Source organism: Folsomia candida, unplaced genomic scaffold (genome assembly GCF_002217175.1).
Source record: "Folsomia candida strain VU population unplaced genomic scaffold, ASM221717v1 Fcan01_Sc037, whole genome shotgun sequence".
Lineage (NCBI taxonomy): Eukaryota > Metazoa > Arthropoda > Collembola > Entomobryomorpha > Isotomidae > Folsomia > Folsomia candida.
The window spans coordinates 1,211,773-1,238,409 of NW_019091229.1; the positions used below are offsets into that span (position 1 = coordinate 1,211,773).

General features: G+C 36.1%; 6 protein-coding genes and 1 long non-coding RNA gene across 9 annotated transcripts; 3 read left to right on the forward strand and 4 right to left on the reverse strand.

Annotated features, from left to right (window-relative positions):
- Window positions 1-1,257: 1,257 nt before the first annotated feature.
- LOC118439500 lies at window positions 1,258-2,511 on the forward strand. The gene is made up of 2 exons (XR_004837453.1): window positions 1,258-1,719; window positions 2,128-2,511. It is a non-coding gene; the product is annotated as an uncharacterized LOC118439500 (long non-coding RNA).
- LOC110861068 lies at window positions 2,395-4,318 on the reverse strand. 2 transcript variants are annotated; one of them, XM_035860871.1, is made up of 4 exons: window positions 4,157-4,318; window positions 3,963-4,025; window positions 3,709-3,823; window positions 2,395-3,632 (listed from the first exon to the last, which is right to left on the reverse strand). In XM_035860871.1, the coding sequence occupies exons 3-4, from the start codon at window positions 3,795-3,797 to the stop codon at window positions 2,747-2,749; spliced, it is 975 nt and encodes a 324-aa protein (XP_035716764.1). In that variant the 5' UTR covers window positions 3,798-3,823; window positions 3,963-4,025; window positions 4,157-4,318; the 3' UTR covers window positions 2,395-2,746. The 2 variants fall into 2 exon arrangements, with proteins under 2 accessions (XP_035716764.1, XP_021965873.1); XM_022110181.2 differs by lacking the exon at window positions 4,157-4,318 and having other exon boundaries at window positions 3,929-4,028.
- Window positions 4,319-4,916: 598 nt separating this feature from the next.
- LOC110861067 (putative E3 ubiquitin-protein ligase SINAT1) lies at window positions 4,917-7,532 on the forward strand. The gene is made up of 6 exons (XM_022110180.2): window positions 4,917-5,078; window positions 5,465-5,816; window positions 5,884-6,166; window positions 6,533-6,690; window positions 6,788-6,972; window positions 7,217-7,532. Exons 2-6 carry the CDS (start codon window positions 5,468-5,470, stop codon window positions 7,439-7,441), a joined length of 1,200 nt encoding a protein of 399 aa, XP_021965872.1. The 5' UTR covers window positions 4,917-5,078; window positions 5,465-5,467; the 3' UTR covers window positions 7,442-7,532.
- On the reverse strand, window positions 7,496-11,696 carry LOC110861028 (zinc finger protein 2 homolog). Of its 2 annotated transcripts, none has more exons than XM_022110141.2 (7): window positions 11,547-11,696; window positions 11,015-11,394; window positions 10,629-10,950; window positions 9,740-10,549; window positions 9,107-9,409; window positions 8,959-9,037; window positions 7,496-8,543 (listed from the first exon to the last, which is right to left on the reverse strand). In XM_022110141.2, exons 2-7 carry the CDS (start codon window positions 11,385-11,387, stop codon window positions 8,136-8,138), a joined length of 2,295 nt encoding a protein of 764 aa, XP_021965833.1. In that variant the 5' UTR covers window positions 11,388-11,394; window positions 11,547-11,696; the 3' UTR covers window positions 7,496-8,135. The 2 variants fall into 2 exon arrangements, with proteins under 2 accessions (XP_021965833.1, XP_035716738.1); XM_035860845.1 differs by having other exon boundaries at window positions 7,909-8,543; window positions 11,024-11,394.
- A 679-nt stretch (window positions 11,697-12,375) lies between these two features.
- Window positions 12,376-14,316, reverse strand: LOC118439522. Its single transcript, XM_035860905.1, has 7 exons — window positions 13,986-14,316; window positions 13,475-13,870; window positions 13,344-13,397; window positions 13,021-13,262; window positions 12,770-12,938; window positions 12,597-12,703; window positions 12,376-12,514 (listed from the first exon to the last, which is right to left on the reverse strand). The coding sequence occupies exons 1-7, from the start codon at window positions 14,182-14,184 to the stop codon at window positions 12,467-12,469; spliced, it is 1,215 nt and encodes a 404-aa protein (XP_035716798.1). The 5' UTR covers window positions 14,185-14,316; the 3' UTR covers window positions 12,376-12,466.
- Window positions 14,317-16,576: 2,260 nt separating this feature from the next.
- On the forward strand, window positions 16,577-18,036 carry LOC118439523. Its single transcript, XM_035860906.1, has 4 exons — window positions 16,577-16,885; window positions 16,958-17,210; window positions 17,505-17,596; window positions 17,690-18,036. Exons 1-4 carry the CDS (start codon window positions 16,817-16,819, stop codon window positions 17,936-17,938), a joined length of 663 nt encoding a protein of 220 aa, XP_035716799.1. The 5' UTR covers window positions 16,577-16,816; the 3' UTR covers window positions 17,939-18,036.
- Window positions 18,037-19,701: 1,665 nt separating this feature from the next.
- LOC110861029 (zinc finger BED domain-containing protein 4-like) lies at window positions 19,702-26,591 on the reverse strand. Its single transcript, XM_035860900.1, has 13 exons — window positions 25,967-26,591; window positions 25,621-25,881; window positions 25,098-25,553; window positions 24,805-25,021; window positions 24,560-24,712; window positions 22,807-24,504; window positions 22,617-22,711; window positions 22,430-22,555; window positions 22,134-22,328; window positions 21,993-22,075; window positions 21,818-21,915; window positions 19,961-20,054; window positions 19,702-19,881 (listed from the first exon to the last, which is right to left on the reverse strand). Exons 2-6 carry the CDS (start codon window positions 25,783-25,785, stop codon window positions 23,891-23,893), a joined length of 1,605 nt encoding a protein of 534 aa, XP_035716793.1. The 5' UTR covers window positions 25,786-25,881; window positions 25,967-26,591; the 3' UTR covers window positions 19,702-19,881; window positions 19,961-20,054; window positions 21,818-21,915; window positions 21,993-22,075; window positions 22,134-22,328; window positions 22,430-22,555; window positions 22,617-22,711; window positions 22,807-23,890.
- Window positions 26,592-26,637: the final 46 nt, after the last annotated feature.

Genomic DNA, 26,637 nt, shown 5'->3' on the forward strand with positions numbered 1-26,637 from the left:
AATAGCTCGCAGCGATTTTCTTTGTGATCCTTGTAGTCTACGATGAGTAGCATCAGATGACATACTCAGCTAACTTCCAAGTGCGTCGCAACAAGGTCAAAAATGGCCCTAAAGGTCATATGCGGGGAAACTTTGCACCCCGATATCTCCGAAACTATACGGAATTTCGAAAAAAGTGTATCTTCATTTTCGTCATAAAAAATGATGCAGAATACAACGCCGTCATCAGTTTTCACCCAACTCGTACAGGGGGGGCTGGAGGAAAAACTCCTCCCCCTGGGGGTGTGGCAGTATGAAACTATTTTTCCAATACTCCTTGTGCCTCACTCGTTCGAAATATGCAAAAAAAGTTGGAAGTTCTCAAAATTTTATTTTTGAGAATGAAAATCCCATTTGAAACCATTGTGCATGGGGAACTAAATGGAAAAAACGCTGAGGGTGTGGTTGGAGGCAAATTGAAAATTGTGATGTGATCCTCAGTTATTGTGAATACCAAAATTGATGTGCATGGTAAATACATGTATCTTTTTACTGTCATTTGTATATTCCACGACGTATATATGTACATATGTACATAATATTTATTAGGATGTTATATTATATTATATTATACATATTATATTCACTTATTTTGATTTTTGCATTTTTTGGTTCCTGAAATTGTGAAGGAAACACAATTTTTACTAAAATCAAAATTGCACATAAGATTTAGTTTTGCATGAACAATGACAAGCGTACATATGAAACTCGTATTTTTCGTCGTCACATTACACAGCTATGAATTACATATGTACATACACATTCCGCTATATGTAAGACTTGAAATCTTCTCTTGCAACTATATACTGATTTATCTGTATTTCTGGAACTCGATAAGATGAAATAGGCTAATTATATATTCTGTCATTACACACACAGGGTAGAAAGCATTAGGTAATTGGATGTAATTAAAATTTGAGTAAGTGTACACAACTATGAATAAAATAGCTGAAACTTTGTCAACTTTACTCCGTACGTCTCTCTTAAAGAGAAAATAATCTCAAAACTTTCATTGCATGAATGTACCTAATGCAGACAGAATGTGTAAAATGAAAATGAACCTAACCTTTCTGCCGCTTATATAAGGTTTTTACATACATACATAACTATTTTTTTATTTATTTGCTGAAATCCCAGACGAACAAGTTGGATGGCGTAGTATGTAAAACAAGTACATTTTTATGATCAACTTTTAAGAAAATGGACGTATCTATATACCAGTCACTGGAGGCATCATGCTCTCGACGAGTGTTAAGTTGAAGGTTTTTGAGCAGATTTCTGAAGTTGAAGGTTGCAAAAAGAGGTAAAAAAGACATACAATGTAGTTGGGGTAGGATAGTTAGGTAAGTAAATACGTACGTAAATACACAGACAGACAGTAGTTTGCATGGACATCCAGCTAGGAAACTTGAGACAGTGTTGAATTTTATGGCTTGTTTTTTACAAGGCCAACACGTTAACTTGTTCAGTTTCAGGATGAAACATAACATGCTATGCATCATCATCTTAATTCATATTACGGCAAAGAATGGAACATGTTTTGCATGCACGTATTGAAGTTGTGCTAAAAGAAAGATTAAAAAACGACGAGGTTGATGTTGAGGTCACTTTTTCATTCGTTCAGCAGGCTCCAAGTCCAGTGGACCAGTTGCGACGACGAAGCGATAGTTTCCGAAATTTGTAAGTTTTTCGAATTTTCATGAACCTATTTCATATTATTTATTTTGTACTAAAATTTTTCTGGAGTGCGATATTGAGTTAATAATTACGTCTAATACCAACCAATTATTGAAGATTTTTATAATTTCCTGCAAAAGGCGAATATTTACAGATATACATATATTTCAATGAGTTTCAAATTTTCGAATTTCTGATGCCTTTTGCCATCAAGTTTTCCAAAAAATACCGAAGACGATTTCAAAATTTTTAGAAATTTTAAGAAAATTGCTTTTTTTTGATGCATGATATGACGTATTTGGTCCCGCAGGGACATGTTCTGAAACACGTCATTTGCCCAATTTGGTTAAAATGCAAACAGAATTCTGGAACGTTGAACGTTGTAAAATGTGCATGCAATTTTTTTTGCAGATCGTGCAAAACAGGAAAATGGGTCTCTCTGAGTGTGCAATTTACTGGATGCAGGAACAATTTGCGGTCCTGCGACCGTACATGCTCAGTGCGTTGGTCATCTTCTGGTTCATCCTTTTGTGGAAGTTGTCTCCCATGGCGTTTGGCGTGGTTGGAATGACCTGTCTGAATTTTGTGGGGGTCTGTGCCCTGCTAATTTTTAGATTCTATGATAACTTGGGAATTGGGTTCTAAATAATTAAATAATCAGTCAGGACGAAGAATTGATATTTGTAAATATAATTGTTTTTTTATTCGTTGCTTACATTTCTACATATGTAATTACAACATTGTATAACGAATTTATTATGATCTCAATAAATACATATTTAGTTTACTAAAGAACATTTGAGCTTGTACATATTATTGAATAATGGCATAGATATGGACAAATTTATCCTTTGTCGAAAAATATCCTATTGTTAAATCATTAAGCGCATTACACCGTCAATTTCCTTTTGTAAATTAATCGTTTATCAATATTTATCGTGTAACCAGGTAGAATAAACTGGCTGACATGACCCATTCTGGACTTGTATTTAATGCGTCATCACCCTCATTGTCATCTTATTCCTCTTCTTCAGTAGTAGTGTCCTTCTTTTCCACTTTTTGCATTATCTAACAACCATTCTTCTTGCCAGTGGTCACTTTCATATTTTTTCTCGTCCCCTTCCTCATCTTCCATGGACTCGTCATCCTCGTCATCCTCTTCATCTTCGATATCTTCCTTTAGATCCATGATATCTTCTGAAGCAATTTTTTCCTTAGCATTCTTGGCTGCCGGTTTGGCCTTAGGTTTCATCTTGGATTGTTTTGTCACCTTCTTTTTCTTACCGGATTTAGACACAGAGGGACGTCCTACCCGTCGTGGAGCTGGTGACCCAGGAATTTTCCCCACCCAACCGGATACCGTTGTCACGGGAGGAAGCTTAAAACCCATTTCCAATAACCAGCTATATCCCTTCAGGCTTAACCTGGAGTGCAATGATACTGCCAAAGTTTTTTCCTTATCGCTCCAACGACTATGAATTTTTTCGTTGTACCGTTCAAACTGGGTATTAACAAACTGCGCAAATGATTCGTTGCCAGGAAAGGAATCTAAAATGGTTGCGTAGTCGAGTTTTTGTCTTTTTGACTTTGAATAACGAATCTTGTCTTGCAGTAACTTGTTTGTTTTCTTTAGTTCTTGAATTTCACGTCTCTGCTTACTGATGATAGACATTAGAGAATCTTCAGCCGTAACTTGCAAATCACTTCCTGTCTTGATCTGCTCAGTTTGGTTGCTGGAAATTGGACCAAGGGGTTCTTGATTTTGCGAAACTGTAACGGGTAGGCATCCAGGGATGAGTGATTTAAAACTTTTAGTCGTATATGAACTCGGTGCAAAGTGCAGATGACACAAATGAGGTTTGCTTATCTCTGAAGGGTTCAGAGTGATTCCAAGGACATCGCACCAGGCCTGGGCGCTGTGCGTTTATCTTGTTAGTTACTACTATCGCAGAAATAAGTTTGTTGATAATTAAAATTTCAATTTCAAGATACCTAGCTGGATCCTTTGGGAAAGAAAAGAAACTAATTCCAGCATCCCGTCCTGAACTCCCACATATATCGATGCAACACGACTTGGTCATCCTGGAGACTTCAGATCTGCGATGTGCTATAACATATTTACATAGTTGGTTTATGTTTCATGAACATTGGCATAATAATTGGTACAAAAATAGGGGAAAAAATTAAAAAATATCCCCAAAGTTAATAAAACCTTTCTAGCAGTAAATAAATCCTGTGAAGAAGACCTTTTTGAAGTAATCGATCACCCCACAAACAACCACCACGTCCCTGGAACTAGATGACGACACCTGCAATCAATCAAAAAATCAATCATAAAAAATAGTAGCGAGCAAATAAATGCTTTTTTGGAAATTATTGTGTACATATCACATATAATTAATGGAATGACATATCTTGTCACGAGAAAATAAGGACTCGCCTTTTCAGATTCCAATTTGAAGAAATATGGACGAAGTGGAAAGTTTCAATTTTTTTCTTGTATCTAAAAAATGTATAAAAATCAAAAAATGTATAATTTTTGGAAGTTTTAGGAGCAACTTTTCGGAGTAAAAGATTTGAGCCTCATGCGAATATTTCGCGGTGGTTGAGTGAACCAATCATCGTGATTTCCTTTTAGTGCCATTCTTTTGGGTCTTTTCTTCCCTGTGTCTGGTCCCCAGGGAAGAAAAGAATTTGTCAAATAATCAGACGTTGGATTCGAATGATTGATAAAACCTAAAAATATGAATGAAAAATGACTATAAATTTCCAAAATATGACCATAAAAATGGCTTTATTTTTTTGGGGGCTTGTATGATACCATATTTTCATCAATAAGTTCTGACTGTGGTAATTTAATTCATTGCCAAGCAAGTAAAGTAAGTACCTCGGACGAAAGTGAATGCAAATTTCTATAAATGAATTAAATATTTTGAGAAAACTGCGTGCAACTCAGATGCAGAAACTATGATGATTTCTTAAATACGTAGCTATGTAAAACTTCCAATCAACACCGTCAATTAGCTACTTGTTTAAAAACTGTGGTGGATTTCGAGATAAAAATGTTTATCAACTTAAAAATTTAACGGCAAATCAAATTATTATTATTTAATTTTTACAAATTAAAAAAAACATGGTATGAAAATGCAGAGTGAGACAAAGCAGCGAGTAGACGGACTAAATCCTGACTTGTGGGTACGAGGAGATACGATGGAAATCAGCAGTTTGTTTTCATTTTAATTCTGACGGTTGACCGTTAAATAATTCGTAATATTTCAAATTTACAAAAACAACAAAATTAATTGTAGAATAATTGATGATTTACTGATTGAACCAACTTAACTGACGTAAATACTAGAGAGGTAAGACTGGAATTATTTTGTGTTTGATGTTTTCTAAGTTTTTCTTCAAAATTTGAAATTGACAGATATTTAACATTATTTATATTTTTGAGCAAACAAATTTTACTAAGCGTGCTTACCAATACATAGGCACAATTCACACAGTCCTTAGTAACTTTGTAACGTACCATTTTGCAAATGTTAATATTTCTAAAGAAATTTGTTTTACAAATTTTTGCAAACTTACTCCGATAAAAAGCGTCTTTTTATTTTGCAAAAGTTTGTACAACTATTTTACAAAACGCACGGATTTTACAAAGCCAATGACTGCGTGAATTGCCTCATAGTTGGAATCACTGATTTCCTCGATATAACGTATCCCGTACCTAATCCTCGTCTTACTTTAGAAAATGTCCACCCCCAGGAGAAGCCAAGCTCGAAAGTCTACCACTATTAATCTCGACGATGACTCCGACCTGGACATGTCGCTTGAGTCTATCCACGATTCGGACGATTCTTGGACCAATGAAGGAGCAGGTGGTGGACGAAAGGGGAAGAAAGTCCTCACAAAAACCAAGAAGAAGGTCACGACTAAGAAAACGACGACGACGACAAATCTTCCCGGAACGTCGACTACGGTGATGGGACTTAGCCAAAGTTCCGTCGTCATTAAAAAGACTGCTAAACCTAAGCCCGTCAAGGTTTTAAAGGAGAAGGTCTCAAAAGCGAAGAAAGCGACGAGTAGTACTAATTCGCAAGGTATTTAAGCAGAGTTTTTGGGTGAAAATGTTAATTTTTTCTCACAATCTTGATGTTTAATTTATAGATCGCTTAGTCAGCGAGGCGTTGGAGTGCATCATTTGTCTGGAATTTGCAGCCTCACCCATCCACAACTGTGCCAATGGACATATCACGTGTGGAATTTGTGTGAAGAAACTCCCTGCAAAGAAATGTTCCATGTGCAAGGCGAAATTGACCTTGTCCATGTTCGGGGAAAGGCTCGCGAAACAGTTGGAGTTAAAGTTGAAATGTGACTATGCTGATGAAGGGTGTAAAGAAGAGGTTAAGTCGACAGAACTGAAGAAACATTTGACTCATTGCTATCATAGGTGGGTAGAAATTTGTAGTTTTGTAAAATTATAAAAACATGGACGAAGGGGAAGTTCGTTACCTAAACTTTGATTTTCGGGTTTTTGTTAAGAAGTTTATTATGAGGGAATTCACACAGGGCTTGGTAACATTGAAGATTCCGTAAACTTACAACGTTTTACAAACTTTTACAAATAATTCTAGGGAAAATTGGAGTACACATTTTTGTAATCTTATGCAGATCTTTTTATTTTGCAAAACTTTCCAAATTATTTTACTAAATTTACGATTTTACACACAAGTAAACTCTAATTCTGTGCCCAAAATATCATTTTTATGCGTGAATTGCGTCGGTTAATTTTAATTTTAAATCTATTTATTTTTAGAAATGTGAAATGCAACCAGCAACAGTTTGAAAAATGTTTCGATAAAAGTATCCCCATTTCCGGGTATGTTCGACATCTCAACTCGACCCATGGACTCACGTCGATCACTTGGTGTCCAAAGTTGCAGTTCAAAATAAAATTTCAAAGGAAGAGTGAAGGTTAGATAGTTAATTTAACGTTAAAAATCCTAATTTTTAAATTTTTAATAAGGTGCGCTGTTTTCAACTCAATTAATATTCCTAATTTTTTTAATAGACAAGCAGCAACAAGTGATGCCAATTTCTCAAATTATTACGTATAAAGGAAGGACCTTCATTAGGATGGGTTATCGAACAAAGGACACTTTTTACACGTGGATGGCTTTCCCTGGAAGTAAAAGTGAGGCGGATAAGTTTGGCTACGTCTTGAAAACTGTGTCACAGAAGAAAGGACTTGAAAATGTGAGAAATTAGCAAAATCAAATTCACGAGATGCTTTGTAACTGTGTAAATTTTATAATTGCGATGATACCAAGTTTGCGAAATTGTGGGTAAAATCCATATTTTGCAAATTTTGGGATATCGTGAAAAAACTTGTGGGAAAAGTTTTTAGAATAATTCACACAGATAAAGCAAAAAAGTGAAGAAAAAAAGCATGTGAAGAATTTTAAATATAAAATTGAACAACAATATTTATTTTTTGCAGTTTTCATGGAGCGTAAAATTACCAGTATTTCCACTACATTCTGAATTTGGGTGCAAGAAGCCGTCTCCCCTTTTTGCTGCGTTTCCAATCTCCATTCTTGCAAATTTTGGCAGCCCTATTCCAGTATTGCCGTACGCCTCGGCGGACGAGCTGGCACTAAATGCGAATTGTTTTTACGCGTCATTTCAACTTGAGATGGTCACGATTAAGGAGAGTAAATCATGAGCGGAAAGGAATGCCAAGAAGTTGAAGGAAATTTGTCGATTTAGCATTTTTATATTTATAATTTATTATTCGCGATAAGTTCTTACAAGTTAGGAATGACTGAATTTGGTAAAGTTTTTAAACTGAGGATTAATTCACCAATTTATAGCTTTTGACATTTGTTTTTGTACCTTTGATACGATTATTTTTCTTAAATACATACATTAATTTATTTATGTATATTTAAATATTTCTCCGCATAAAAATATGTACATTTCACGTTTCCTGGTACATAAAAAGTATATTAAAATAAACGAAACGACGGATAAACGAAATCTTATTTATTTATTGATTGCAATGAATTAATTGGCATCAACATTTTTAGAATGTGATGATTTATTGATTGCCAAAAAAGTACATATTCCTTTTCATGTCATACTATTCAAGTTCAAAATTGAGCCGACTTCCACAATAAATAATTCATTAAATTTCATATTAAGCTTGAAGCACCTTTCATCAAGCAGGTTTTTATTCTACTAAAATATATGGTTTCATTTTCATATCAGATTTACATAGATACTTATAATAAAAAGTACAAGCCTGTTGACTTTAACACTTAGATAAGGGAAATGCAAATACAGAAAACCATAAATATTTATATTGATTTCCTGACCTGCCAAACAAACTGCATCGTTTACACAAAATCAATACACGATTAAATCTGAGGAAGCTCATCCCTCTTCCCCTTTGACAGTGCATCCTTACACTTTCTCTCCATTATGAGACCATGGTGACCTTTCAAGTGCAAGTAGAGCGACGTCTTTTTCGCGAACCCTTTTCCACACCCGGTTTGGTCGCAGACGAACGGCCGCTCGCCCGTGTGGACTTGACGGATATGCGCCTGGAGGAAGCAGTTGGTTGGGTAGCCCTTGTCACAGTGGGGGCATGGATGCCGGATGGGGGGTTCGTATCCAGGCGTGTGTAGCCGTTGGACGTGAGCGGTTAAATGTGGCTTGACTTTGAACGCCTTCTCGCAGTGGGGGCAAGGGAACGGTCGCTCTTTGGAGTGAGTCTTCAGGTGTTTGTCCAGGACCGATTTTCGGACAAAACTGGCTTCACAAAGCTGAAATTTTTAAAATAAATACAACAGATTAGTCAAGGGCAAGACAGACAATGAGGCATTTCATTCACGCAGTCCTTCGTAACAACATTGTAAAATCCGTAAACTTACAAACATTTACAAATGTTTCTAAGGGAAATTAGCTCACAAATTGTTACAAACTTACAAGAAGTACATCGGTCTTTTTATTTTGTAAAAGTTTGTCAAACTGTTTATGGATTTTACATAGTTACCACGGACTACGTGAATTACCGCAAAACATATTCATGCCAATTTTAGTATAAATTGTGCAATTGTAAAATTCCAGAGAAAATTAGTTTGTCAAATTTTCTAAATTTGTGTCCAAGATCTTAAACTTTCAAAAGTTTACATAAATCGGCATGAGTTATTAATCTTCTTTTAGCGTCACAAATCTTACATCGCATTTGTACTGTCTTACTCCAGCGTGGGCAATCTTGTGCATTCTTAGTCCACCCGATGAGATGAAGGTTGCCCCACTTAAATAATTTAATCATGAAAAACGTATTGCAAGAAATTAAATTGTTACAAATTTATTGCAAAATTACCACTCGTCGCAAACGAACGGGTCTGCACCATGCACTTTGATACGGTGCGATTGGAAGCTGTAATAGTCGATAAATTTTTCTCCGCATGTATCACACCCGACTTTCTTGGTGCCTTCGTGCTTCTCGAGATGCACCCTGAGGCGGAGCTTGAGGAAGAAGTCTTTACCACAAATGTGACAGACGTACCCTTTTTTGCCAGAGTGGTCCTTGACAACGTGATTTTGTAGACTGTACTTGTCGATAAAGGACTCCTTGCATTGGTCACATTTTTCGGGCTTTTCACCAGTGTGGGTTCGTACATGTCTGAAAATTATAGTAATTTTCAATGTTTTTATCAAATTATATTTGAGGGTGAACAAAATACTTTCTTAAAAATTCACTATTTTGAATTCCATTTTTCCAAAGGCTTGGATTTCAATGACCATAACAGCTATAAAATTAGGAGAATCTACACGGAGAAAAAACCGACGATACGAAAATACATTTTGTCAAGAAATTAAAGTTTTATCGCTGTCGAAATAAATTTCAAAATTTAAAATAAATTTCCCTTAGAAAAACGGGGTTCAAAAAGCCGAGTTTTTTTAACAAATTATTTTACCCAGCTAAATTACACAATTACATTTATAAAAATACCTTTCCAGGCCTTGCCTAAAAGAACAGCCAAATCCACAATAGTCACACACAAACTTTTTTGTATCGTGCGTCGCGACGTGTTTACTCAAACGCGCGTCGTCCTCAAACCGAGAGTCGCAGATGTCGCATACGAGTGGTTTGACCTCTTCGAGGTCATGCAGTTTCAAATGTCTCTCCAAGTTTTCGACGAGGCAGAAACTCTTCTCGCATTTGACACAGGAGAATTTCTTCTCCCCTATTTCGTGCCGCATGACCATGTGGGCTTCGAGGGCGGATTTTCGTTGGTATTTGTTTCTGCAGAGGGAACACTGATGTGGGACAAAGTTAGGGTGGTATCGCTTCAAATGGGAGTTGAGTGACCGCTGAAAGTCCAGTTTGACGGGACAAGCGGGACAAGGGAATTGATGGCCGCGTGCCATATGGTATGTCAGTGCTGCCTCGGTAGAGTAAGATTTGGCACAGGAGGTACATTTGTGGGGCAGGTGACGAGGGTGGCGTTTGGACCGGACAACTTCGGTGTCAGAGTTTTTATCCACGTCGGAATTTTCATCTTCAGATTTAGGAGCCAAATCTTCATCGTTGTGTTCAGATTTAGGAGAGGCCGAAATGAGATCATCAGGTGGTGGGGTCGCCTTCTTCTTGCTAGTTGTTACTTTTGATAGAGGTGGGCCATCTTTTTGAGCCCAAGTGCGAGGTGAAGATCTCGTCTTTTCGAGGCTGGGTCGAAGTCGAAGCTCTTTTTTGATACGTTTTGGCAATTTGAATTCGTCTTCTTTTTCCATGGGAGAATTTCCTGCTTTTCGTTTATTTCTGTGTAGAAAAAAAAGGATTTGCAATCGATAAATCGATAAACCCCTGCCACTACTTTTGTCGTCATTATTTTTTTTACCGTAAAGGTGTTGACCTCGTTTTAATTTTAGCAAACTGTCGACTTTTTACTTTTGCAGATCTTTGTTTTTTAAGGGAAGAGGGAACGATACAAAATGCGGAATCGTCGTCATCCTCGTCTAGTTGAAGGGGATCGTTTTTTAGTTGATTTTCCTCCTCGGATTCTGTCTCGAATGGTATCGATGCGCAAGAATAGTCGTTTAAAAGTTGCTCGTCCTCATCTGCACGCGGCATGATGTCGTCATCGAATTCCTCTTGTTCTACTTTAACTTTGAATTCGTCCGATGATATAGAGTTATCGTTTCCTTCGCCATCCTGAGAATCTGATAATTATCAAACTTTTAGCATAAAATCATGTTCTAAATAATAATTACAAAATCAAAAAACCTATCACACGAAGAATGACGTCCCTCATCTTCATAATCTTCTCATCCCTCCGATGCTGTCCAGAAGATGAAATTGTGTCCCGAATTTGACTAACTTTTCTCCTAATTCGGTCCTCAAGTTTGGACATTTGACACCGAATTTCTTCCACTTCATGTATCACGGGGGCGCAAGTCGCGCAAAGCGTACACGTCTCGTCATCCTCTTCAAATTGATGGGTTACATTTTGATGAGAAATTATACTTTTGTGTGGTGAACACGACGCCAGCAGTAATTGACAAAGGGCCGATATTTGTATTTTTCTAGGCTCATTGTTTGGCGATGGATCGTCGCCCATGGGGTTGGCGAATTCCCTCAAACAGAGAAAGCAGGACATGTCGAACCTGAAGATGGACAAATAAAGGATTGCTGTTAATTTTGAAATCCTGGATAACACGTCGATATATTCCCATTAATATTATAAATATTTGTTAAACATCTGGACATTAATTTCAACCTTTAGTCATTATTAACCCCAATTAATAACTAACTTTACCGTGTAGTGGACACGAATTGACGATCGAGCTTCTCCTTGGTTCACATTTATGTAGATTCAAACTGATTCAAAGTTAAAATTTGAAATTTTGAGTTTTAAATACAGCAATGTTGACAATTCCGATCAGTTCGTGCCAACAGAGTTTGAATTGAGGATGAGACAAGTGAGAAATATGTATGTAAACAAAGAGAAAAGCTGCAAATGAATGAAAATGAAAACATGGCATGTATTTTCACTGAAGTTGAATGAAATTTCGAAGAAACAAACCCGTTAGTTTATTTTTTTTACATAAGTTTGAACTAGTGGAATAGTAGGTTTCAAAATTGTGGCATGATAAGGTTCTTGTTTTATTTACATACATCTTTTTACATATGGTTTAATTGATTTGTTTAGTTATGGACCTTTATATTTTCTTGTTGTACAAGTACAATTCAAATAACTTTATACCCTTAAGATGTGGACATATGTATGACACACTTTAGGTGTAATTTACATCTGGATAAAATAATAATGTGATGATTGTGTGGACGTCGTCATCGTGCCGGATAAGTATTTTTCCGTTACATCCCAATCCACCACCAAAGTCCTTATTTTGCTCTTAAGGACATCATTTGAAAGAAATTCATTGGTCCTAAGGATATCTTTCCATGGACGACAGTGGTCATAAGGATATCCTTATGAACAACAAATGTCCGCTTTTCGGATGTCGCATTGATATCTTGCCAAGACGTCTTTGGGACTTCCTCTGAATTATATCTTCCAGACATCCTTACATGATTTTTATGGTCGCAGGGTTTAGTGCTTCACAAATTAACACAAGACTGAATTATTTAAATTTTAAGTCATTTTAATTCATTCTCAAAATTAAGATTGTATAAGAAATTGCATAACAATAACATAAAATATTAAATGAATTCTAACTAAATCTCTTCAGCTTCTTCCTCCAATCCTTTGTTCCGCTTTAAAGCCTAAAATTAATAATTAATTACTTTTAGTGGACTTGCAAACCTTTATAATTATGCAATTATAAATATTTAATTAAAGGCTTACAGCTGCCTTAATTCTATCCGTCGCGTGCTGAAACCATGAAGCTCCTTTTGCCTTCATTTCCTTGTCGGTCACTGAACGATTGACAAGCGGATTCTGACGGACAGCATCTATTAAAGTGTAAATATTATGTAATACAATTATAATATAACACGAGGATAGTTTTATGATCGTACCAAACAAAACCTGTTTTATCCGGAGCGTTTTGAACGCCTTCTTTGGATTCTTTTTTCGAATTCCGTCCCAGGCAATTTTTTCAGCCAACTCGTTCGTGAAGAGGTACGGAAGAATGCCAGCTATCGTCTCCTTGTAATCCTTTCCGCCAATAATGGCTAGAAAGCCAACCTAGTGAAATACAGAATTTTTTATTATTATGTAATAATCAATTAATATATCATGTACGTAAATTAAATTATATAATTATTACCAATTGGTTATAAAATAATTTAGACGTCATTAATTTTTTCTCCAATTCAGCAAGTTCCTCAAAGTTTTCCACTGGAAATTTAAATTCCGGCCTTGGCGATTTTGAGATGATGGGATTTTTTGAATTTTGTGCCATAACGAAATTACACAATTTCACTAAAACTGATCCTTGTAGGTCGATCTTTTGATGGAGTCGCTCCAGTGAATGAACGACGTAGTCTTCAAATTTAATCGGCGACGATCCTAAATCAAAAAATAATAATATTATTGGACACAAATTAATATTTAAGTTCTCGTATATTAAATAAATGTTATAAATCCAACCCTCTTGCTCCTTATCCCGAGTTCCATCCTTAAAATTTGATCCAATGGCATCCACTAATTCCACAGACCAAATTAGTATAATATATTCAAGATTTTAAATTATTAAGGCTTGTAATCTAATTATGGCTCACATTTGTTCTGTAAAGCAGAAAGACTTCCTTCATCCTCCGAGCTGGAACTTCCTTCTACAAACTGTTTTTTGGATAAGTTGGATTCTTGACGTTGGGCAGGCAATGTTCCACTTCCCTGAGCCAGAGAAAAGTACTGTGTCGGAGTTGATGTCCTTGGAGGCGGAGATGGCTCGGACGACGACACCGGTGAAAGATTAGGCTGTGGCGGACATGGAATAATTTTTCTCGAGGTGACAGGACGATGATTTTCTTCGCTAGTGTCAGAATCACGGTTGTATTTTGTTGTTTTTCGCCTTGGACGATTTCCTTTTTTCTTCTCCGAAGACTCTGCCTCCGACTCCAGGTTTGAAGTGTACACAGCTTTCTTCTCATTTTCCACAGCTGTGGCGAAAGTTCCTGTAAAATTATAAAGTGTTTTATTAAAATTTCTTACTCTAATTGACTAATTTATTTTAATTCCTAATTACATTCACCATTATAATTTTGTTAACTTAAAAATACTTCCACTTACTATATAATTTAATGACCCGAATAATGTGCTTCGCCCATGACATTGGATTCACCCCCTCTTTAATTTTCACTGCTTTTAAAATACGATCGTTAGTTTTGTATGGGGGCCACCAGGTTTCCTCTTCATTTTCAGATATCCAGGTCAGTGGCACTGTCGCAACTTCTTTAGTCACCATAAATTCCACCACGGCGAATTCCATTTTTATTGATGAAGAGGAAAGACAGCAATAGAAGAGTCGTTAGCAGCTACCGCGATTAATTTATGCAAAATTTCTGTTGTCTCCCAATAATCTAATTCCCCCAGAGTTTTGAATTTGTAAATCCCAAATTCTCTGGAATCAAAAGGAATAGAATAGAGTGCACTTAATTCACAGCAAGGTTTTCCAATCACACACAACTTTTTATCACTTTTTCTAGTAGCAAAATTGAAAACTTTTATAATTTCTCCAGTTCGTAATTTGCAATAACAATTTCGGTTATCAGACGTAAGGAAAGAGGATTTTAAATAGTATTTATTAAATTGAGGAGAATTTAAGTCTTCTAAGAGTGGACCTGCAGTATGGCTGGAGCATGCTTCCTCCGTTGTTGGGCTTGAGTGAATTTTGTCCCGCTCGGAGAGTCGACGGCAGACTTGAGCGAGCGGTCGATTTCCCCCCTTGATGAGATTTTTTAATTGCCCCAGATAATTTTCAAATGGAAATGCACTGTAATTATTTAAGTTCCCAAATACTTTCACATCGTCACACACATGTAAAAGTCCATGCACATTGTATGATATGTTTTCTTTTCCATATAATGATGAAAATTGCTCAACAAAATACTTCAGCAAAGTGTTAGCATAACTTCCATGTTTTCTGATTAAGTCATTATTTGATAAAATAAATACTGCGAGATGCAAAGAATTGAAGTGATTCAAGTAAGTTTGTGGAATTTTGTCCTGTAAAACCACCGGCCCCGTATAAAGTACAAACTGACGGAATTCAGTTGCTTTCCATCGAGGAAGTTCAACCAACGATCTTGGTTTCCTATTGAAATCGCCAGGAGTTAAATACCTTTGCTTAACAAGATCCCGTGATAAATTAGTAATAGTAAGTCCGCTGAATTTCATGTATTTTGGCTTGCCGTTTACCCACAAATTCAACAATTTCCTGACAACACCGAGGCAAATTAAATGCATAAACTCAAAAGGGACATCATTCACCAAGTCCACGTTAATTTCAGTTAAAATTGTAGTTCCGCGATGATGGTCTTCATCATTTTGTTGCAGAAAACTTTGTTGACTTCGTTTCGTGACGACTTTGCTTGAAAATACAACCCGATTTTCATACCTTTCGCCGGTTTGGGTACACTTACTGCACGACGAAAATCCAGAATGATATTTTGTGCAAGTTATGAATGCACGAGCCGGAGCGTCACAAATAAATCCTTTCACTTTAAATTTGATAACTACCCCATGATAGGAATAACCATGTCGCTCTAATGCTTTGACCTCAGCCACAAAATCTTTCAGAAAGTCGTTTTGATCCTCTGGTTTTCCTCCCCCATGATACACTCCCACACAAAATGGTTTCTTAGCTGCATCACCCGACTCTAAACAACATAGAATCGGCCAAAATTCACTTTTGCTACTTTTAGAGACAGGAATACCATCAATATTTATCAATACTCCAATCTCGTCGGGAATAAAATTAAGTTTCTGAATCACTGTTTGCAATCCGATGTCAAATCCCAGATGAACGTACTTTCCTGGCTTGACTGTGCGATATTTGAAACTTCTTACTGTTTTTAGTAAAGCTCTTGAATCAAGTGGAAAATTCTCAAAACATTTATGAGCTTGTAACAATTTAAGTAATTCACTCGTGGCAATTTGTGAAATATTATTAGTAACGGACCATATTTTTAAACGTTCTTTAAGATTGTCTACCTCACTTCCGCTTAAAATATCACTTGAATCGTAAAGTTCGTTTGCTCTTTTACATCTTGAAGATTCACTAATGGTTTCAAAATTATTGTACACTTCACATGGGGACGGTGAATTGAAAGAAACTTGGGAATTGACGACTTGATGTGCTTGATTGTATCGCATACAATGTAAAACTTTAGTCACTCGTTGATTAATTTTGCGTCTTAATTGACGTTTACTTAAGTTAGAAATAACTTTTGGCATTTTGTATAAAAACGGCAAAGTTTTTACACAGAAATACGCAGAAATATGAGTTGAAATAAATTTGCCGCCGCATTGATACTCGCGTAATTTGAGATTAACCTGACGACACGTCAACAAGACCTCAGTAAGACGAGTAAAAAAAGACAACCTCAATTCATCAGGTATAGGATATCTTGAGGATGAATAATCAAGGACATCATATTTTGGTAATCCTACAGTTGTCGTTTGGATAACCTAGTGGCGACATGTCAGGCCGGGGACGTTTGAGAGCAAATCAAGATATCTTAAGGAGCTTTGTGGTGGATTGGGATGTATTTAATTTATGCACAAATGTTAGTATGCATCTGCAATACTGGATTTTAAAATGTAAAATATATTATGTATGTTAGTATTTAGTCGTTTGCAGGCCTGTGCATATATTTGACCCTGAAAACCCAGGGTATTTACGGTGAAATGTACATACATACATAATATGAATGTACTGTCACCCTGAACAAAGGATGGCGTGCAACATGCATACCAAACTATTCAAATTAGATACGTATTTACATAATGATGCTATATTTAGATCTTAGATTCGTCATTTTTGCGGAAAAGGAGTCATTCGTAAATTTATTGTCCAGCTTATTGACCGGACACAATTTTACTTACAAACCTCCTAAAAAATGGGGTGTCACCCATGTTGCTGTGGTTCGTTGGAAACTTGGACGAAAGTCATCGCAATTCTACAAATTGTACGAAAAAAAATTCAATTGAAGTCATACATACACATATTTCTCAAACCCTGTTTTAAACCTTGGTCACAGATTAAGGCGTCGATTTCCCTCCTTGATGGCGTTATTATTCTCGCGTTGGGTGGTCTTGTCGCAGCTGCCCCTTCGCTGGCGAACCTCAACGCCACCATGACTCGCGGTGGAGGAATGATATCGAATTCTCATTTTCTCACAACCCTTCCTCCAAATAATTCCTTGAGCCATTTCACTTCCGGTTTTAACACTTCCTCCACGAATCATACCGTCGCAAAGGAATCTGATTCCGCACATGTTTTACACTCAATCGGTACAATTCACGCAGTCATTGATAACTTGGTAAAATTCGTGAGTTTTGTAAAATAAATAATTGTACAAACTTTTACTAAAACAAAGGACGCCCTTGATCTGAGCAAGTTTAAAAAAGTGTTTAAGCCAATTTCCTCAGAAATATGTACATTGTGCTTTTAAAATTTAGTGAAAATTTACAGAATTTACGGATTTTATAATGTTATCAATGCCGGCGTGAATTTCTATACATATGTAAATATAAATTAAATTTGCAGACATCATATGCAAACCCCTTTACTTTATCCATCCACAGGTGCGATATTAATTGCGGTCAGCATTTACACGATTTTAGAGGGACTTGTCACATTGATCTTGTCAATCATTTTGTATAACGGAGCATCCAATGTACATATGTGCAGTTTAATTAAGACACAATTTTTAAAATAATTGTCCATCAATCCATAATTATCTATATATTTTTTTTACTAATTTTAATAGCGAATCGTTGGAAAATGTCGAGTCTGGCTTATTGTCCAATTTATCCTTATGTTACCTGGAATCTTATTCTTCCTTGCGGGGTTAACATTTCTAAATTTGGACGAAGTGACCAATATCATCGGAGGTGTTGACCTTGTCTTCAACGCGTACTGCCTCTGGATCGTGTACGCGTTTATAAGTGAGCTGCGAGGAGAAAATTTGGCTCACCGAATTGGGCTTGGACAAGCATACCATGAACAAAAGGTGTAACACTTGAGATTTTACAGAGTAAAAATGTTTAGAAAATTAGCTACAAGTAGATCCTGAAGAAATAAAACGTTTTAAAGTTTGATGTGCAAGTACATAAATTTTAAAGCTTGAGTCACAATAAATTATGTAAAGTAGCGATGTAGTTTGCAGTGTAAATTCTGATGAATATCCAGCTTATTTATCTACATATGCAAATATGTACAGATGCATGCAAAACTATGTATACTCTTAGAAATCCAGTATTACAATAATAATACCAATCAATAGCAAGTTTGGCGAACCGGTATAATTTAATTTCTATACCAAGCGGTAGCCACTTTAATACCGACAACTTAATGAGTTCTCGTTAAAGGCTGATGTCATCAGCCCTCCGCCATATGCCTCAGCCGGCTTAATAACTATGATCAGATAACCACTGCCATACGTGAACTACTACTTATTTCGTTACGTATTTTATGAATGTTCCCTAAGATTGAATGATAAAAAATGAAATGTATGAAATGTATGTACATCCGCGAGGATTACACAAGTATATACTGAGTAAAATATATATTTTTTAAAGTCCTTTAATATTAAACTACGTTTATATTACGTTTATTTCAGGATCAGCAGGTTTAGTTTTAGTGATCATCAAGATCAAGTTCAAGGTTTAAGGCTTCGGAAACTTAATAATAAGTTCCTGTCTAGATAATTAGTTAAAATTTAAATAATAGCATTAGCTCTCCCACGTATTTATAATACGAGCATTTCTGTAAAGTCAATATTTTTCAGTCGGTATTGATGTAAATAAATTTAATCATAATTCTTATAAAAAAGTGAGTTTCTACTACAAATTTATTGCACAACGTCACGAAGAAAAGGGGCATCCGCGAAAGTGGATGGGAATCAGGACACGCAATCCCACAATAGAATCAGACGTGTTCAACAAAAAATTATTCATTCAAATATTCATGCATTGTCATGAAGTGCAGGCAACATTCATTCAATGTATATTCATTGACAATTGGCAATATTCATTCAAATATTCATTCATTGACAATAGGGAACATTCATTCAAATATTCATTCATTCATTAACATATTTATTCATTCACTAAAATATTCACTAATTTATTCAAATATTCATTTATTCATTCAAATATTCATTTATTCATTCAAATATTCGTTCATTTATACATTCAAATATTCGTTCATTTATTAAGTAGCTTCAGCTACTTTATGCGAAGACAGAATAATAGGAGAACGGATCGAGATAATCGACATCGGTTTTCGACATTACGCATAGGACCCGCGGAGGATCCTATCAACTTGTGGGACCAATAAGACAACCCCCTTTGGCGCCAGAGGGTGTGGTCGGGGAAAAATGAGTTTTTTCAGAAATTGAAGCTACGGATGAAATACATATACACTCTAAATAAAATCCTTACCAAATCATTACCAAAATGCACACGTATATGACTCTGCAGAAACGGTAATAATAACCACCGGCTGGTAAAGAAATTGATTGAACCCGAAGTGGTAATAAAGAACACTTTTCGGGATAAAATTAACACCATGATGTATGACAGATGTACTACAATATGTTGTAAAATGTCTACCGCCAGGTAATAAACCGTACCACTTTGTATACGGTGTGCTATTCATACCGGTATTAATGCTTTGCATTACGTATACCCCATTATTACCAAATGTTGTGCAGATTTCCACCGAAAAGAATAGATTTTTTGCTTTTCTTTACAATAATCTTTTAATCAATTATATTCGTTGTAAAATCATTTTAAAACATACTTACATAATTACAAAATTTAAGAATAATGCAAACTATTGAGTTACATACATACATGTACATATTTACATATTTATTCTTCTATTCCCCCTTCAAATTCTGATAAATCGTCGATTTTGGATGAGTCCACATCGGTTGACGTCATCAAATAAAATGTCCTGCAGATTAAAAATTCACAATTTTTAGAAACTCTCAATACAAGAGCAAATTTAAATAATTCACGAAATTTTCACTCACCAGACCGTCCCCTGACTTAGAACATCTCAATGAAGGCAGTAGCTTAATTATTACAGCTGTTAAGTGTTTCTGGTCGGAGGTTGTAGGAGAAAGTCTGAAATTTAATTGGTCAAATTAAATATATTATTAAATATTAAGAATTCTTAAGCGTCTCAAACTTTCACCTCAATTACATACACTGATGCGATCTATTGTTCGTCAAAGGGAACGCCATTTGGTAAATCGAGGTTCTACGAAAAACAACAAGTTATATTCTTATGATTATTTTGGCAATTAGTAGACAAATTAACTCGGAATATCGTGACCTAAATTCATTTTCCACAAAAAATTGTGTATGGGGTAAATAAAGATTTTTCCGAGGTAACTTAAAATCAACCTGGAAACAATTGTTCGTCATTTTGGTGCTTTCCTTGAAAACAACCTCGTTTTTGCTGGTGCGTATTTTTTATATTTTTTTAATATTTAAAATTATTACTTTCCTTCATTTAGCATGAATTCTGGTGTAAATAGATCATGCCGAGGAGTAGGAAAGAGACGTCTTTTGATATTCGGAACCTGGTCATTAAATATCACGAGGGAGACGATAATGGCCAGAAAACTCAGCAGGAAATAGCAGCATTGCTAAAAATTCCTCGCACGACGGTTCAGTATATAATTAAAAAATATAAATCATCTGGATTAATTATAAACAAGCAAGGTAGAGGTCGAAAGCCAATATTTTCCGTGAAGGAGAAGCGCGCCATTGTCAGGAAAGTGGCCGCCAACCCCAAACTGACGATTTCGAAAATCAAAGTTCAGGTTGAAAATGAAACAGGAAAGACAGCCAATCGGAAGACCATAGCGAACGTGCTGAAATCTAGAGGATTCAAGAGTTGCAGAGCTAGGAAGAAGCCTCTCATATCCAAAGCAAACCTTAAGAAACGACTTGCGTTTGCTAAAGAGCATGTCAACAAAAATCAAAATTTTTGGGATTCAATTCTATGGTCCGACGAGAGTAAGTACAACATTTTTGGGTCAGACGGGCGTGCCAGGGTGTGGAGGAAGTCTGGGGAAGCTCTTCAAATGAGAAATTTGAACCCCACAGTCAAACACGGAGGTGGAAGCGTAATGATTTGGGGGTGCTTCAGCTCTGCCGGAACCGGAAATCACGAATTTGTTGATGGAATTATGAATCAGCACATGTACCAAGGTATCCTAGACCGAAATGTTAAACAATCTGCGACGAAACTTTGTCTAGGTCGCCGGTATATCTTCCAACAAGACCGTGATCCCAAACATACCGCCAAAACAACTTGGGAATTCTTTAAAAAAAACAAAATAAAAGTCCTAGAATGGCCTCCTCAAAGCCCGGATCTTAATCCCATCGAACATTTGTGGGACCACATTGAGAGAACGATTCGAAAAAGTGAAATTTCTAGCAAGCAGAGCCTGAAATCCGCAATTTCTGACGCATTTCAAACCGTGACCCCGGAAGTGACCCGCAAACTTGTGGAATCGATGGGGCGACGCTGTCAGGCGGTTATATCTGCTCGGGGAGGACCAACTCGTTATTAAATATCACTTGTTGTATTAAATTGTTATGATTTATATAAAAATTTGAAATTTAATACAAATGACGAACAATTGTTTCCAGGTTGATTTTAAGTTACCTCGGAAAAATCTTTATTTACCCCATACATAATTTTTTGTGGAAAATGAATTTAGGTCACGATATTCCGAGTTAATTTATCTACTAATTGCCAAAATAATAATAAGAATATAACTTGTTGTTTTTCGTAGAACCTCGATTTACCAAATGGCGTTCCCTTTGACGAACAATAGATCGCATCAGTGTAACTACGCAACCAATTCATTAACTAAAGTTGTCGACGACGGTTTATCGAAGCAGTTTTTCTGATTGCACTCTGCTACTAAACGGAAATTTCGGCGCTCTCAGTCGTTGCAGCGTTTACAATCTTCAAAAATTAAAAATAATTTTATATAATTATTTTCGGATTTCGGATATCTAAGAATATCATTAAATGATTGTAACCTGACTGAAAATATCAACCTCATTGGAAATTTGGGTTTTTCGGAAACCATTACTGGATATCGACGTCTCATCAGGACGTGCAACTAGAAAGATATAATATGTTGCAGACTAGAAATAATTTAAGCTTAATAAATTACTGACCGTAAATTATTGATGAAACTGGACAGGCCGGATCCAATTTTACTTCGGTTTGTATTTCGCCTTTGACAAAGAATTCAAAGTTTTGGGTTATAAGGTTTTCAGCAAGGATAGGAATACTTCGTCGTCGATCTCCGCCCCCTTGGTCGTCTTGCAGAAAAATCTCTCCTCCGATTTCCAACTCAAATTTTCGTTTCACTGAAAAAATAAACATAAGGTTGTTATTTACTCGTTCCTATTAAAATGGTGCTCGATCACCATCTTCATAAGGAACCTACCTATGATAATTTTATACTTACCTGTTTCCTAAATTCCTATTTAATTTCCAAAAGTTTTTATCAGTTTTTCCCACATGCAGAATTTGGAATTGGACACGGGGATTATTTCGGCATGTTGACTTGAGTTGAGCTGAGCGGAAACTAAAACTGAAAAAAGCGCCGCTGCGTAGCGTCTCACAATTCATACAAAATGTATTAAAATTCTTACCTCTGTGGTAATAAACTACACCAAAATGTAGATCTCATCAGCACCACAACGGAAAAAATTTGTACTGCACTTGATTAAAATTATGGTAAAGAGTGCTATATAAGTTTGAACGACATTATTACCAGCTGGTAGAAATTTATTACCAAAATTATAAAGATAGCTTAAAATATTGCGGTGGAAGGCTAGTTACCCGTTTGGTATTGATACGGTAATAATCCCGTATACTTTTTGTAGGACGCGTAATTACCAAGAGCTCGGTAAAGACGCTTATTAGGAATTCTTTACCAAGTTGCTAAGAGTGTAAGTGAAATTTAGTGCTCCCGAGCTGTGCCACACCATCTGGCGCTTGAGGGTGTGGTCAGGGGGAAAATGAGATTTTCACTCAAATTGAATCTAAAGATGAAATACAGGGAAATTGAGTGTCCCAAAAGTTGTTGCAAAAGCAATATGATATTCATTTTGACGTATATTGGACACTTATTTCACCCTTTAGCTACATGCGTTTGCGACGGTTTATTCATTTATTTTTGTATTCACAATTTGCACATGGTAGCCCATCCACAATTTGAGTTCAAATTACTATGTAATATGCATATGCCGCATTACTCGGGCGAACTCGAACTTTAAATTTGACATAAATTTCAAGGTAATGATGAAAGAATTTGAGTCAAAAAATTTCCAAGATTCTTAGAGGTAGGGGCTTTTTGAAATATTTATGTGCTAAAATCGGTAATATCCACTCTAATATTTGTATTACAAATATATACGGTATCTACTTATTAACTAATTTTTGAGCGAATTAGTACCATTTTGTTTTATTGTTTAGATGAATTCCATTCTTAGCAATTGACATTAAAATCAAAATATAATTGATTATAGTCAAATGTGATCAAATATATATGGTTTCATTGTCATTTAAGAGGGGGGTACACCAGTCAAAGATAATTTGTATAATAACTTGCAGAACCAAATCCTTCACCTTCACCAAACCAAAAATCCAATTTTGGATAGATTTTCAAAATTTTTCATTCTCATTATCTTCATTGAGACGGGGAAATTCAGCAAAATCGTATTTTGCACAAGTCCCCCTTTATCCCACAATGTTAAACTCCCTTGCTTCCGCAGCCACTGGTGATCTTAGATGATTACTTTATCATACTCATATGTAAAATATATTTTTAAATTTTCGGACAATTTAATAATCTCGAACATTTTCTGATGGCTCTGCGTTCAACGAAATAAAACAAAATATCCAACGGCATCAATATCGAATATTACCACCTTTGTGTACCCTTCCTCCTACTAAAAATAGAATTCATATAAATAATAAAACAAATTGCTCGCGTACTCAATGTTTTCCGCTTATTGCACTTGTTGTCCGGCTCCAGACTTATTTTCCTTTTGTTCGAGAGATTTATGGCTGGATGAGCTCTCATCAAAATCGGACGACGATATTCTCGGTGAAGCACTAAATTTTCCAAAGACTTCGGGTTCAGACTTGATCTCCTTGAACGTCCAAATGATCCCAGTAGAGAAAAAAGCCGCTCTACACTGCCCGTGGATGCCGGAATTGCAAGATATTGACTGGCCAAATTCGATAATTCTTTAAAGCTGGTTTCGTTTTTAGCCCAAAATTCTAGTGGATCGGATTTCGACGGTTCTCTTTGTAGACCTAAATATTTGTCTACTTCATCAGCGATAGTATTACTCGAATTGACAATCCTTGGCAGCATGGAAAATGGATCGTCGTCGTTATCTTCGTTTTCAGGAAATGTGTGTAATGCTGCTTCAGCCGAAGGATCTTCCTTGCAATATGACTTGAGCATATCAGTGACCTTGTCAATTGAAGGAGTTTCAAGGCTTCTGGTTCCATACACGGCAGGTTTGACTAAAAATTGTTCAACATTAAACGTATTACATATAAGATTAAAATGTGTTCGTACTTTTAAACACGTCGGATTTTTGGCGAGGGTCCAACAAAGCACTCAGGATGATGTGTGGGTCATTATTTATTGCCTTCTCGAATCGATTTTTTAGTCCATCCAGTAATTGTGCTTTCATACAAGTGAATCGTGTAGTTGGAGTTTTAGCAATTTCTACAAATTAAGAAAAATTGAATCGGGGAACTGAATAAATTATATGTATCATCGTCAAAGAATCGAACAAATTATATTGCGCACATTCGTACCATTAAATGCATTGACTATCGAGTAGTAAATCAAACTACTGGTTACCCCATCACCTTGAAGTTTATTCGTTGCGTCACATATTGGCTTCAGGAGATTTTTTATTTCAATCATTTTTTCTTGCGGCTCGATGCTTGGTGTGGGTGGCAGATTTTTTGGCTTCTTGGGACAAGTGCTGGCTGCTCTTATTAGATTACAAACCTCACCGTACACTTTATCCTGCAAAACCCCAAAATTTAAATCGTAAATTAAAATTGAAATTTATTGTCATTCAAATAGGTCGATCTGAAATTACCTGGCATAAACGCTCCAAAACATAGTAAATATAATTCCATCGAGTAGCTGGCTTTATCAACACTTTGCCCACGACTTTTTTAAGTCGCTTTCTCCAATAATTCGACCGCATGAAATACTTTACAATTTTGAAAGCACAATCCAGAACTTCTTTAGGTCTCCCGCCTTTTCCAATGACGTCTTTGATAACTAATTGCAAGGTATGTGCATAACAAGAAATCCTGACTTTTTCACCAATTGTAATATTTGGCGTCGCTACAGTGACTTCATCATCTGCATTACTTTCTTCCTCTTCATCCTCAGAGCTCTCACTAATATCAGAGTCTTCCGGTTGTGAATCGTCTTCAAGGTCGATAGCTGAATCGTCTTCATCCGTCATAAGATTTTCAGCCTCCTCGGTCCAATTCTTGAAGCCGCACACCATATTGCTAGCACCGTCAGTCACAAGATAACCGATCTGAGTTTAAAAGTATTGCACTATTATTTATCATTAACAAAATTGCATGTTTATGCGTATTAGTCACCTTGGTCGTGTTAATTCCTAACGAGTTTAGAGATTGCTGGAATTTGTGCTTTATATTTTCTCCAGTGTGGCGCTCATTAAATTGCACGGCTGAAAGGACGTTTGACACCAATTTCCATGTCCGGTTTTGTTCATCTTTCTGAATATAATGGTATTTAAGTCCCATAATTCCGTCACCCTGTCTACTTGTCCATATGTCAGATGATATGTGAACATTGTAATCCTGAACGTGGTTGAGTGGATCTTTAATTTTAGGTTTTATCTGGAATTCACACAAGCGGGAAAATTGCATGCATAAAGGTTTTATTATAATTTTATGCGTATTAGAGTAAGTCAAAATTACATACAATCTTGTTGACCGTGTTTGCTAATTTTCTTGCCAAGGTCACTCGGTCAGGAACTATAACTCGTGGATTAAGGTCAGATACTAAGCTCCTGAATCCTATCCCATTAACAAAACTGAAAGGGAGCCCATCAACGGAGACCAAATCTTGCAGATTCGAGTTGAATTTTGATTGGATAGGGTCATTTTTATTATATTTGTTTTGATTTGAGTGAAAAAACTCGTTCACCTTATGATTTTCTTGTGGGATTTCAATTTCCAAAGCCACATCTTTATGCGAGTTCTGCAAAAATATTCGATAAAAATTAACGAATTTAGTTACCACTTAATAAATTTCACGTAGGTATATAAAGTTATCCATACTCTATAATGACGATTTCCGTTTGCTTTAAAGTTGCTCTCATCAAACGAGTAGACACGACTTTTTTTACCAGCTTCGGTGCACTTTTTACAAGTTGCAAAGAACTTTTGGGACTCAATTGAATGTCCAAGGTAGCTGAACTTCTTCTCAAAGAAGAAACGGAACTTCGACAAATTTTCAAAACCTGGTTGTTTTACGAGTTTAGGCTTTTTGGAACTTCCCTCAGAATCATGCTCAATATCAACTATTTCTTTATCCTTGTGGACAGCTTCGCCATCGCCAGGGTTGACTTTTGATGTCATAAATAACTCTCT